Below are 12,707 nucleotides of genomic sequence, written 5' to 3'. Positions count from 1 at the left end.
ATGACAGAAACTTGTTTACAGAATAGCTTATGAACACTGATCTCATCTTGTGTGTATTAAAGAAAAGCTGGGAAGCTCACCCTTAATCAAAAATAAACCAGAGCTGTTAGGATTCTAAAGCTTAATTTATAAAAAAACAACCAAGAAATGTAACATTATGTTTCTTATAGTCTTGTTTAAACCTCAACAGCAACACAAATCCACTATTTCCCAAGAAACACTGGAAACTTTTAGCAGTGCCATGCTCTCCTCACAGTCTACCGCAACATGCTTCTGTCCTTGTGACCTTCCCAGGCTGCATATGGCCTCTCACCTTCCTACTGTGAAGCCTCCCACTGTAAAACCTTAATGAGAACCTTGTAAGCATAAACAACTTACAGGGCTCAGAATAACTAATATGATACTCCATAACAGCAGAACTCCATAATAACAGAGATGACAGCATAAAAGACAGGATGCTTAATTACGCTACAGGAATGGAAATTGAAGACTGCAACAATACTTTTCTAAACAATTTAGCTGTATTTCAATTACTATGATTATATATGTGGGATTCTGATGTGTTCCCTTTTGCACGGTGAAGTTTTTCTTTCTCAATAGAAGACTTTGAGTGTTAAATGAAAGCATCTGTCAGCGATACATTTTCATTTACAATTGCGTAGGAATTCATTTTGATGTCGTCTGAGAAAGAGTCTTCCCAAAGTCCTCTCGGAATCTGACAGATCAAATCTTATTTTCATTCTTCAGCCCCAGCAAGAAGCGCTATCACCAACCTGCATTCAGCAGAGTGCAAATTGATTAATCCCTCTCCATAGAAATCACAACCCTTGATTACACCTATCAAATGCTAAGCAGCATTATATTGGAGTGACAACACTTGACAAATTCCCCCATCCGTTTTCCCTCAGGCTTTGTGGTCCTGTTAGCCTGTATTATTCTTGATGAAAAATTAATTTCCCTTATCTATGGCTAAGCTCCAAAATCCAAATCCGCCAAACTGGCAACTCTTTCTTCACAGGTATTATAGAGTCTCCGTAAAAGATTAATTGCATGTCGTCGGATGACATTAATTTCTGTACACCTGAAAGATGTTTGATGCTCAAAACTGAAAGGAAAGATAACATTGTCAGGCTGCTGAGAAGGACAGCAGAACAACGTCCCAGGGCAGCATCCTGTGAATCTGCCTTTCAGCAGGGCTATTCCTCACTGTCAAAGGTGCTGCCACTGATTCCACTGCCTACAAATATTTCCGCGCAAGTTTCTATTACCACTGACACCAAGTTATCTTTATTGACAGCATAATTCTGGCTTTACAGCATTTGTGCAAGATGATTATAAAAAGGATTTTTATGACAAAAACTTATCACAATACCATCATTAAGTCTAAACAAAACTTGGCTACACCCGTCCCATTTTAATTACAAGAATTGAGGTTGTTAAAACATTCAGTACTCAAATTGCTCAATTCAATAAATCGCATTAGCATACAGGATTGTTTTCATCGCAACATGTGGATGTTCCCCGAGTTTAGCGTTTGAAGTACAGTAGATCAATCTGTGAACAGAGTGGATCTGCAATATCAAAATCTAGATTCCTGTCACCCTGCTCTTTTAAAGCAACACATGGCCTTGGCAAACAGAGACCAAGTTGAAAAATACTTTTACATTGAACACAAAGTCCTACAGGTTTTCATTGAAAAGCTTCATGCTTGAACCTTCAAAAAAGCACTGATTTTCAAAATTTCAACCTCCTGCTTCAGACGTGAAGAGAAGAACAGCAGCACATTATGTAATCACGAACATAAGCGTTAGAACAGACGGAAAAGTCCAATTTGCACCAGACCAGAACAAATTGAAAAAACACTCAAAGCTAAACTGATTTCACATGTCTTATGTTATTTTCTCATGTACTACAAGAATTCAAGGAAGCTTACACTGGAAAGTCTGATGAAGCATAGCACTAATCCTTCCTGCAAAATCAGCACTGTCTGAGCCACCCACCATTTTTCACACAGCTCACCTACACAACACACTGCAGGTGGAGGAACCATCAATTTGAGGACTTCCGCAGGTCCTGATACCACTGCTCTGTCACAGCAGTGACAGCAAGCCACAAGGGTCGTGGTGGGGAAACCCTGGCCGACTTCAGCCTACCCACACCGCTATGTGCCTGGCCCTGGCTATAAGCTTGTGGAATCTAAGCTGCCTAATTGCACAGCCCAGGTTGGCTCAGAACATTAGGGTAATAAATCAGGATTAAACACAAATTAAGATCCCAGGAGAGCAGCGCATTTAACTATTCAAGTTACAAAAAAATCCTGTACAACATCCCATGTTTTAAAATCCCTCAGCATATTACCGTTTCGAAACCTGAACACAGTGGCAACCACCTCAAATAAAAATGTACTTACCCCTCCTAATATCTTGACTACCCTGACTTTTGTGACACCATGTGGCCCATCTCTCCCCCCACTGTTGGATCTCTGCATTACAGTCCTTTTCACACCAGGCTTCAGCTCCTGCGGCCTGCCTTGTCCAAACGCCTCCCTCCCAGCACTCTGCTGCTGCTGCCCGGGCACAGCTGACACGGCCGCAGGTTTGGGCTGAGCCTGCGGGGTCGGGAATTGGGGTCCTTGCCTGGCCTGATTGAACTGGTTTACATTTTTCCGGGTCGGCCACTGAGTCTGCAAGTTTAGCCCAGACTGCTGGGGCCTCACGTTCTGCTGGGGCACACCAGGCCACCCCTGTGCCGGGGGCTTTTTCAGCAGCAGGCGGTTCTTCACATTCTGTCGCGGCACGGCTCCGGGCTGGGGCGCCTGCTGAACGCCGTTAGAAGGGGGCAGCGGCGTGTTTTGGGTCTGAGATGGCTGCTGCTGTTGCAGCTGTACAGGGGGCTGAGGTTGCAGAGGTGGCTGTTGTTGCTGCTGCTGCTGTGGCTGATACTGGCTCGTGATTCGTTCCAGCAGTTCTTTCTTTCTCATGCCAGCTTGCAGCTGCCTTCTCAGCTCTTTTTGTTTCAGGATCTCTTCTCTCAGACGCTTCTGCTCCTCTATTTTTAACCGATAGAGCCTGGTTTCTTCATCCTCGTCCGGAATCTACAAGGATACGGAAAATGGATGAGACTAGAGGCCTGACAATGAGGCGAATTCAGTTCCCCACTACCGGACGGTCAAAGCTCAGACCTTCATATCTGTTCCAATTCACAGTTCTATGTAAAATGAAATCTTTAATAACAGAACTGAATTTTGTTGGAAAAAAGTATAAGGTCTTCCAAACTCCTGCAATGGAAAAAAAAAATGAACAACTTCGGTATTTGACTACACCTGAATTACAGTTTGGACAGCTTATGCAATTTCAAATTTAAAACATTCGCTGTAAGTATTATGATGATGTTTTGACATCATAGTTCGGCGTCTTTGTCTTCCTCGTTTCACTTTTTGATTAGAAAACCTACAGACACTGTACGTTACTTACTCTCTTAAGGCTCTGGGGGAAAGATGTATTTTAACCACTTCCTGTATTGCATTGTAATATCTTTAGATTCCCATTTTCACATATTATTAGATTACTGAAAGTACATGTTCAATTATATCATTAAATATAAACTCTTCAGTTGCAGCAGTTTACCAAGGGTTAAAATTACAAAGTATAATGAACATGACAAAAAAAATACCTATTTTCATGCATACAGTGTCCACTAAATTAAAGGTTTTCATATTATTGAAAGGTACAGTGGTAAACATTCATTGCAAAATGATTTTACGTTGAACAAAACATGTAAAATTAAAACATTACGTAAATTTTCATAAATCAATATTTCAGTTATCTACACAAAAGTAGGACCACCTGCTTTAAAATGAAAAAGAAGAGATGCTTAAATGCAAATCCCATGAACATCAATGGTCCACAACAGCAGAGAAGAGAGAAACCTCTAAAAGAACTCTGACCAGAGGTATTGATTTTTCTAACTGCATTTTCAGAGATCCATCTCATTTGTGACCTAATAATTGGGTCTAATGAACAGCTCTCACTCAATCTACCTGACCTTGAACTTTATTTGTTGAGTGTAGGAGTCTCCATTACTGACAGTTAAAGAGGGTATTAAAATTCTAGAAAGACTACACTGGTAAATATCGTTCTTTTATCTTTAAGTCACCTCTATATATCCCCTATAAAACACACCCATTTCCCAAGGGATGGAACGTCTCACAAAGCTGCATTCAACAAAAAGGGAAAAATGGGCAACTGACATTTGTCATTATAACGATTTAAAGGCTACAGGAATTTTTAAGTTGCTGCACGGACTGAACTGTAATACAAACGCATAGACGTACATAAATCATATCGTAAAAGATATACAATATTAGATGAAATTCAGTCATTTCAACAAGTGACTTACGGTATAAAATTGGACTTTTACAGTTTCTTATTCTTTACTGAATTCTGAATAAACAACCGTACACTTAATCTCAAATTAAAAATCACTTTCTAAGGCATTAACAATATGCGCTTGTAACTAAAAGTACCTCCTTGTTTGCACAAACAATATAAAAGCGACAAAGCCACACTAACCTCTGCTTCACATTTCTGCGGAGGGGTAGGCTGCACAACCGGCGGCTCCTTTTTGACCTTCTGAACCGTGTTCTTCACCGCCGCTCTGAGAGCTGCCTCGGCCTTGACCGCGGGCTGGGGCCGGGCAGGGGGCTGGGGCCGGGCGGCGGGCGGCCCTCTGGCGTCGGGCTGGGGCCGGGCAGTCTGCGCCGGCCTGGCAACAGGCCTCACCTGCGCGGCAGGGGCCGACGTCGGGCGGCTGCTGTTGACGTTCACGTTGGCGGGTGCGACGGGGAGTTCGCGCAGGTTACTATTGCGCTGGGGAAGAACCTGTACTTGCTGGATAGGAGGCTTGATCACGTTTGGAGGTGGTGCATTCTGGGAAGAAAGGACAAAGATTCTTGAGCTGGACAAGAGCGATCCCCAGGAGAACCTTTCCTATGACTTCACCAGTCATCAGTCATCCTGCCTAGTCTGGATGCGTATCGCCCTCAGAAGTCATTTCTTTTCGTAATACAATGAAACACTTGAAAACTTGTAAAGGTAAACCCAGACACAAGATTGAGATCAGACAGGACAAGATGAGGGTTCGGTTTTGGTTATGTGAAGAATCTGAAGTGATCCTGTGCAGTGAGATTGCCTTGGCAATAAGTGCACTCCCAAAACTGCTCTAAATAGCCCAAAAGTTATGATGCACTATTACCCAGAAAGATGTTCCCTTACAGCAATTTCAACCAATATCTTAACGTCTCTCCTATAAACACATGCTGAACCATACCACCGTTTGTCTACTTCCAGGGACTTGCCATAATACATATGACCAAAATAGCAGTGCAGCCCATGTTACTGGCTCATGATGAAACAAATGTCACTATACAGCTCCCAGGAACTCAGGCATAAGAAACTTTAACAGTACCCAACTGTGTTAACACCTACAGTTGTTGTGTGGTACCAGTCCCTCAGGTGGTCAATCTTGGGACTTTACATGAGATTGACTAGGTGTAGTTTCAGGTATCCTACAAGTGAGTAGCACTACTCCTTGAGTCTAGCAATGGGGGAAAAAAAACTGAAAGCCATGTTGCAACATAGCTGCATTAAAAAAATGAAGAATCTGTGTATTTGTGATGGATTCAAACATTACTTTTTGACATGTAAACTCAGTTCTAACTGAACTGTTAACACTCTTTTATATGCAGGGGGTAAAATAGTGTAACAGTAAAACAGTTACTTTTTAACGACAGGAAATTGATTCCAGTTGTCAGAGCACGTATACGCATACCTTAGCTTTGTGCAACAACCTGAAACTTTCAGGTACCATAAATAATATTATTGCTAAACATATGCCATTCTAATCTGCAAGCGACCAGAATATAGAATACGAATTTTTGTATAAAAATGCATTAAGTCCTGTTCTACACCTGCATGCTTTGGAAGCACTGGCCTACCTGTATACAAAATATACAAAATGCTTTTAAATCTAGCATTACCACACACATTATATATATAAAAAGTATTGATCTAGGATGGTAAAACAGACGAAACTTTGTGTTTGCTTTCTTCTCTTTTCAGCATGGAATAAACTTATTACTTGATCATTCTGTGCAGGCAAACTGATCACTCATGAAATTCTTACACAATTGCATAGCACTGCATAATTTAGAGTGACTTATGCATTGTGGTCCTGGAGTGTTTCTGTACATTTTCAGAATTCAGCTGAAGCTATGAAACCAAAAATAAGCAATATAATTGGTTGACCACGTCTGCTGTCCAAACCATCGGGATCTAATGACAGCAGATGCCAAGATGTCTCAGAGATGCTCACAAATTTTACAACCCCTCATGTTTACAGCCACTCATGAAGTACCGAGGTCTAAATTAGACTATTTTATTAACGTGCTTCACATTGTGGTTTAATAGGTTGATTGCTTCTGCTTACTTAACAGGGAACAACAATTGCTTTTCCCCATAGTGTTGCAGTATCTTTTGAAAAATTCAAGCAGTGTATCGTTAAAGTAAGGAAAATTGGAGCAAGGAGTAAAAAACAGGAGCAAACATTCAAATAATGTTCTGTGCATAGTCAAGAGACCCATGGACCACCCTGCTACTTACCATTCTTGGTTTAATGGGCGCTGTACGTAACTGGGGATGTTGCATTCTGGGATTGATCTGGGGCTGTATATTGTGCAGCTGTTGTCTGAAGGGCGGCTGCTGTCCGTGCAGCAGGGGGCGCTGTGCCACAGGGTGGTGCTGGTGCTGATGCTGATGCTGATGCTGGTGCTGATGCTGATGCTGGTGCTGGTGCTGGAGAGACTGGTGCAGATGGTGCTGTGGCTGCTGCTCGTGGTGAGGAGGCTGGGAATGCAGTGGGGGATGCATCAACCCCTTTAATGGAAAAAGGAAGCAGAGCTGCATGACACGGGCGAACCAGTCACTCAGAAAACGGCTCATTTAAAATGTACCACTTTTGATTTTGGACCCCCTGGTAAAAGGGGCTTTAATTATTAGCTTTGTTAGTATCTTCTATTCACATCTCTATGATCAGAGCATGCTAAAATTCAACCAAGTAAGGATGATAGTGATGTAAACCTATCCAGAAAAACAGAATCCTTGAAACTCAAATACAGTAAATCACTTTGAGTCTTTGAATAAAGCAAAACAAAAAACTAAGAAGACTTCTCCATATTTTCGTAACTCTTAGAAGTTACTAATTATGCAAAATAAGCATCCATTTCAAAGATATGAGTGCTAAGAAGAGAGCTAAGAAATATTTAGAATGCTTTCGAAGACTACTTTTTAATCTGGGACAAGAACATAGTCCGCGTGTTTAAATCTGTTCTTGTGGCTTTAGGATGAATCGCATCTAAAGCAGCCTCGGCACAGTGAAACTGAAACTGACCTCTTTGGTAAATATTAAACACTAGAGGGCAGTCTAGGCTACCACTAGGTCCAAAAACCTTCACAGATGAACAGAAGAAGAATATGACCTCTAGCCTTGACATACACCCCCACCAAATCTCATTGTGAATGGATTTCTAATAAAGGAAATAAGGGAAAAAACTACCAAAAAAATTCAACAGCAAATTGATTCTGAAGACAGATTAGGATAGTGGATTAAAAATACATTTAGTAACCATATTTCATAAAAAGCTAGCGGCTTCACTTACTCTCGGTCGTACCTGCATACCAAACTGATGTTGAAAAGGCGGCCCTGGTTGAGGAAACTGCTGTCGCTGAGGCATAAAAGGTCTAGGATTGGCAGGTCCAGGCTGGTTTAAGTTGGACATGCCCAAGGGACCCTGAGGAAGGAGGTTTGGTCTCATGGGATCCCGCTGGAACATCGGTTGCTGTCCTTGTGGGTTAAACCCTGGCCCTGGCTGGTTGAAAGCCATGGGATTCTGGCCAGGAAGAGGGTGGTTATTATTCATGAGCGGAGCTGGGCTCTGTTGATCAAACATATGCTGTCCTGGGAACCTTGGCTCTGTGAACGAGGAAAAAAACAAAGAGGAGAATCAACGTGTGGTGCCATATTGCTGTGCATCCATTGATCAAATGTGACATCTCTACTTCTGTCACACCTTAAAACTGCAAAGCAATTTACAGTACCAGCACCTTGTACGAATCTGAACAAATGAGGAACAGAACGTAACGGATTTATTTGATTAAAAGGCTAAGAGAAGCCTGAAGAAATAAAAACATTTTCAAAGAAGTGTTTAACGGTTTTACATGTACACATTTTGAAAAGACTGGATTAAAATGCACAGACGTTTATTATACATAGAGAAATGCGTAGTTTTGAAAATTTGAAAATTGATGGCAATTTCTGAAATGTGTTCTATAGTCTGATCAAATCTCCAAAATAAAAGCAAGCACAAGGCATAATTTATAGCTTAATTTCCTGTAATAATTGGATCCAAACATATCGTTCGACCAATAATTTAGTTACACAAACAATACAAGTAGAACGATGTTTCCTTGGATTTCCTTGGTTAGTCTAGCTTACCGCCAATGAAGAAAGGGTCTCTCTCCTGAGGAGGTGGGGGTCCTCTCCAGGGCTCAGGGTGGTGAGGCCTCGGAGGGTGGTTAAAATTTCCAGGGACATGCTGCTGAAACTCAGGTGGTCCCTGAGTGAAACAAAAATTAAACCTCAGCTGACGTTCTGTCCCAACTGGAATTTGGATCTTTAATTGTTACTGAATAAGGGCCTTTATATATAAAAATAATTTATAAGAATAAGGAATGTTCTATGCTATTGCATCACAACATTTGACATGAAGAGGGTTACCAATCAGATGGTCTTTGATCTCATAAGGGGAGAACTTTACCAAATACGAACACAAGTACTGCAGGCCCCCTTAAATCTGATTTGCAAAATTCAGATACTGAAATTAAATTAGGAACCGAAAACATCTTAAAATCTTAAATCCAGAATCACACAGTTGTCCAATACTGTATATTTTAATTGGAAGACTACTAATAAACCGCCCTTCCCTCATATTAATAAAAATCTTTAATTTTTAGAAAAGAATCTTGTGCTTTCATTATTTGTACCATTTTATGCTCTTATGATCAGATTTCTACATTACATTCACAGTTCAAAGTGTACACTCACAATCACACCTTCAAAGGTAAAAAAAGATACCTTATTCACAAATCCAGATAGAAATTTCCCCAAAAATCTAAAAATTAAGTTGAAGCAAAATAATTGAGGGACCGACATCTACTGAATATTCCTGCCCAGGCAACATTTAAAACAAACAGATGATCAGTTACCTAAAAGGACATTAAGTACATACAGCAAAGTACTTCAATACTAATGGAAACATTTTTGTAAATAGTAATGTACTCTGATGTGAAGCAGAGGTTATTTTAGGTATAACTTTGTAATGAGGACATTTGTAAAGGAAGGAATTTGTAAGGAAAAGATAAAAAAATAGTTATGAACTGATCATGAATAAGAACATTTCTGCATATTTCTTTCTACAATTTAGAATGAACTGGTAAACAAAAAAAGACTGAGCATTACAGATCTACACAATGTACTCATTCTGAGGTACTTTTTTGTTTCACAGACATTTTCCTAACTTTTCCTGTGGAAGATGACAGAACATTATACTTTACAACCAAAAGACAACTGCATTTTTTGCTTCTGGCAATCGCTATTTGCTAATTTAATGCCTTACATGCATTCATTTTATAGCCTGAATGCCTTATTGGACATGATGTTCACATCCACAAGGAGCAATCCCATCTACCTCTCAAAGAAAAAAAGATAACAATCCTCTAATCCTTTCATGGAATAAGAAGCCACTTTGCTTTCCTCTTTATCCTCTTAAATATCCCTCTCAGTTAAGAAATTAACCTTCCTTCACCATATGATCCTTACGCAAATGGTGCTCTTACTTCTTCCCACCTTTTGTTAATTACTTGATGTTATCAACCATAATCCACCTTTTCAAACAGAATTGATGACTCTTGCACAGCAATGAAATATATAGCTAAAACTTTACATAAGTTGCTTAACAGAAAGTTAATCAGCTACTTTATGTGCCAGACAAGTAAGAGGATCAAACCGCTATTGTGCATCTTATCATTCAATTCAAAAGGTCAGCTGCAATCATACAATAGACTTTAATTAAATACTACAACAATACCTCAGAAATGTTACAAATTTGATAACCAAGTCTGTCTTCTCATTACTAATCCTTCATAAAAGTAAAAATATTCAGAATGTATCTGACACTATAGCACACAAAGACGGCTCCAAGACTAAAGTCAAAAACATGGTTTCGAAGCTGGGGTTAGGGTTGGGTAATTATATACGTTTTTCAGGGGAGAAGAGAAAAACAATACGTTGACAGACTTGCTCATGTTGCTCTGTAATGACAGTAGTACATTACACAGCTGGAGAAAAGGATAGTACTTTTCTAAAGATAATGTGACCAAATATTTCCTTTCAAAGAAAAGTTGCCAGTTTAATAGCTCTAATTGTTCTGTCTCATTATTCCAGCCTCTTCTAAGCACTTTAAGAAAAAGTGGATATTATTCACACAGTAATTGATCTTGAAAAGTCTTTTAATGACCTCCTACATGCATTTATACTGATGTTGTGGATTACACCAAATGTGATTCAAGTTGGGGATAGTAGCAGATCATACAACTAATGTGTTTGTTTTTACAGGAACATGGTCTACATGTAAAATCTACCTGAGTTATGGTGTATGGGAAATGTTTTTCATAACATTAAAGCAAAGGCTCGTTTATAATGCAACAGAATCCTACAAAAGTACCGATGCTTTTAGACAAATCTGAATCCATTAGTGGACTACCAAAAAATGTAGCTGCCAAATTTCTTCTCTTCAGCACAGCAATATGTAGGGAACTATAAGTAGTACAGTTAATTTTGGTAGCTTCTATGACAACTGCAGTTGTAACACCAGTAGGACTCTGAAATTAAGCTTAAGATGATAGGTGGGATTAATATTTCAACACTTCTTCCAAGAAAATATTCACTACAGTCATACTGCAGATGGGAACCTCCTTATACGATTAAATTTGATAGTATGATAATGTATGATAATCATGATTAATCAGATGCCCACTGGCAAATGGAAGTTGCTGGGTATTTTGTCACCTGCATTTTAAATTGTATTCTCCCTATGCCAGCTTGACAGCATTTGACAGCTGGGGGATCTAATGCTACATCTGCTCTCCTCTGCCGAAAGATCTGATCAGAGAAAATGCCCGTCATTCCTTTGCTATCTGCTATCTGCCATAATTACTGGGCTTTGCAAACATGTTGTGAAAACAGAAAACATTCAAAAATGAAAGAGCAGTACTATGTACAAGGCTCAGGCTCATTTCTGCAAGGTCTATAACCTGAATAAAATGCAATTTGCTGCAGACTCCCCTTCTAACCTGATTTGCATAAATCACTATAAAAAGCTCTACCCAGGATGTGTCAATCAACACCACCTGATGCCTCGCATCATTAGCTAGTAAGAGCACTTGAAACGCATTCGGCAATCTATTTCCAATACAGTAATCACTTTACAGACCTAGTGTCACTGCAGTAATAGTTTCTCTCTCATCATTAAACTGCCATTCCTTCTAAGCCCTCCACTGATTTGTGATACTTTGCAATGAGAACTTCTATTTAATGCAATGTTCTGCCGAGAGAAAAAAGATAATTAGATGCTGCTGCAGATATTCTCTATGCTACGCCAGGGCTTAAAATTTTAAAAGCTTTTTTTTTGGCATTTGAAAGATACAATGAGAAACAAATAAGTAAAGCAAAATCTGATGTACGATATGCCCGTATTTCTTTGTTCTCCATGGTTGACTTTTTAGGTTGCTTTATGTGCCAGCCCATGACTTTAGATCCAAGCAGCAATACCTAAGCCAACCAAAACCCATCAGCGCCTAAAGCTCATATCAAACATTTCCAGTTGTGCAGGCGCATATCAATGTTTACAGATTCTCAAACAGTATTTAGCCAGGGCAGTCAATTAATTGCTATAATAATATTTCTCTACAAAGACACATGCAATCCATATCATTGTAGAAAACGAAGCAGCTGCTACTCACCGGGAATCTCTGGGGAACCACAGCAGGCCTGGGCTGGTTTTGCGCAGGCATCAAGGGCACTGCAATGAGACGAAACAGCCCATTAGATACCTTTCTGGGAAAGGGTTTTATACACACGGGGATCTTAAGTTTCACTTCACATAAATTGTTCAAGTTTAATGCAAAAGTGCAAAAGAAGGTTACTTATCCATTTAACCAGAAACACCAGCTCAGATTTCAATTATACCCGAGTATATGTTTTCAAATTAACTTGATGGGTATTTGCAGTTATAAAGAAAATGTATATTGTAAACGCTAAATGTGTAGATCAATTAAGCTATGATTTAATGCAGGATTTGTTTATTAAAACATGAACAATGATTTTACTAAATGTAACTTATCCTGGATTTAGTTTTAAATTCATGCATGTAAGAAAAGGGCAAAAAAGATTAACCCCCCCCCCCACCCCACTGCAAAAACAAAAAAATAAAAATAAAACCATTAATTGTGACTCGAGGCACAACGTTCTCACCATCCATAACGAGGCAGTGCCCCTCTCCCTGCCCTAAAGGGACCACCCACTCATCTCTCAGA

The 12,707-nt window shown here is 39.7% G+C and overlaps 1 protein-coding gene across 5 annotated transcripts in view; it reads right to left on the bottom strand.

Moving 5' to 3' along the window:
* rbm33a (RNA binding motif protein 33a) overlaps nucleotides 1-12,707 on the bottom strand; it is a 61,219-nt gene that overhangs the window by 23,049 nt on the left and 25,463 nt on the right. For 4 of the 5 annotated variants that reach the window (XM_069190982.1, XM_069190986.1, XM_069190983.1 and 1 more), the window contains exons 10-15: nucleotides 12,135-12,193; nucleotides 8,551-8,671; nucleotides 7,715-8,028; nucleotides 6,660-6,932; nucleotides 4,572-4,928; nucleotides 2,411-3,094 (exon numbers count right to left, since the gene is read on the bottom strand). In XM_069190982.1, the coding sequence (XP_069047083.1) occupies nucleotides 2,411-3,094; nucleotides 4,572-4,928; nucleotides 6,660-6,932; nucleotides 7,715-8,028; nucleotides 8,551-8,671; nucleotides 12,135-12,193 (1,808 nt within the window). The remainder of the gene's footprint in view (nucleotides 1-2,410; nucleotides 3,095-4,571; nucleotides 4,929-6,659; nucleotides 6,933-7,714; nucleotides 8,029-8,550; nucleotides 8,672-12,134; nucleotides 12,194-12,707) is intronic. The other variant, XM_069190984.1, reaches the window with a different exon arrangement.

Source organism: Lepisosteus oculatus, chromosome 6 (assembly GCF_040954835.1).
Source record: "Lepisosteus oculatus isolate fLepOcu1 chromosome 6, fLepOcu1.hap2, whole genome shotgun sequence".
Taxonomy (NCBI): domain Eukaryota; kingdom Metazoa; phylum Chordata; class Actinopteri; order Semionotiformes; family Lepisosteidae; genus Lepisosteus; species Lepisosteus oculatus.
The sequence above is the reverse complement of the archived record's forward strand: the minus strand, read 5'-3'. Positions and strand labels throughout refer to the sequence as shown.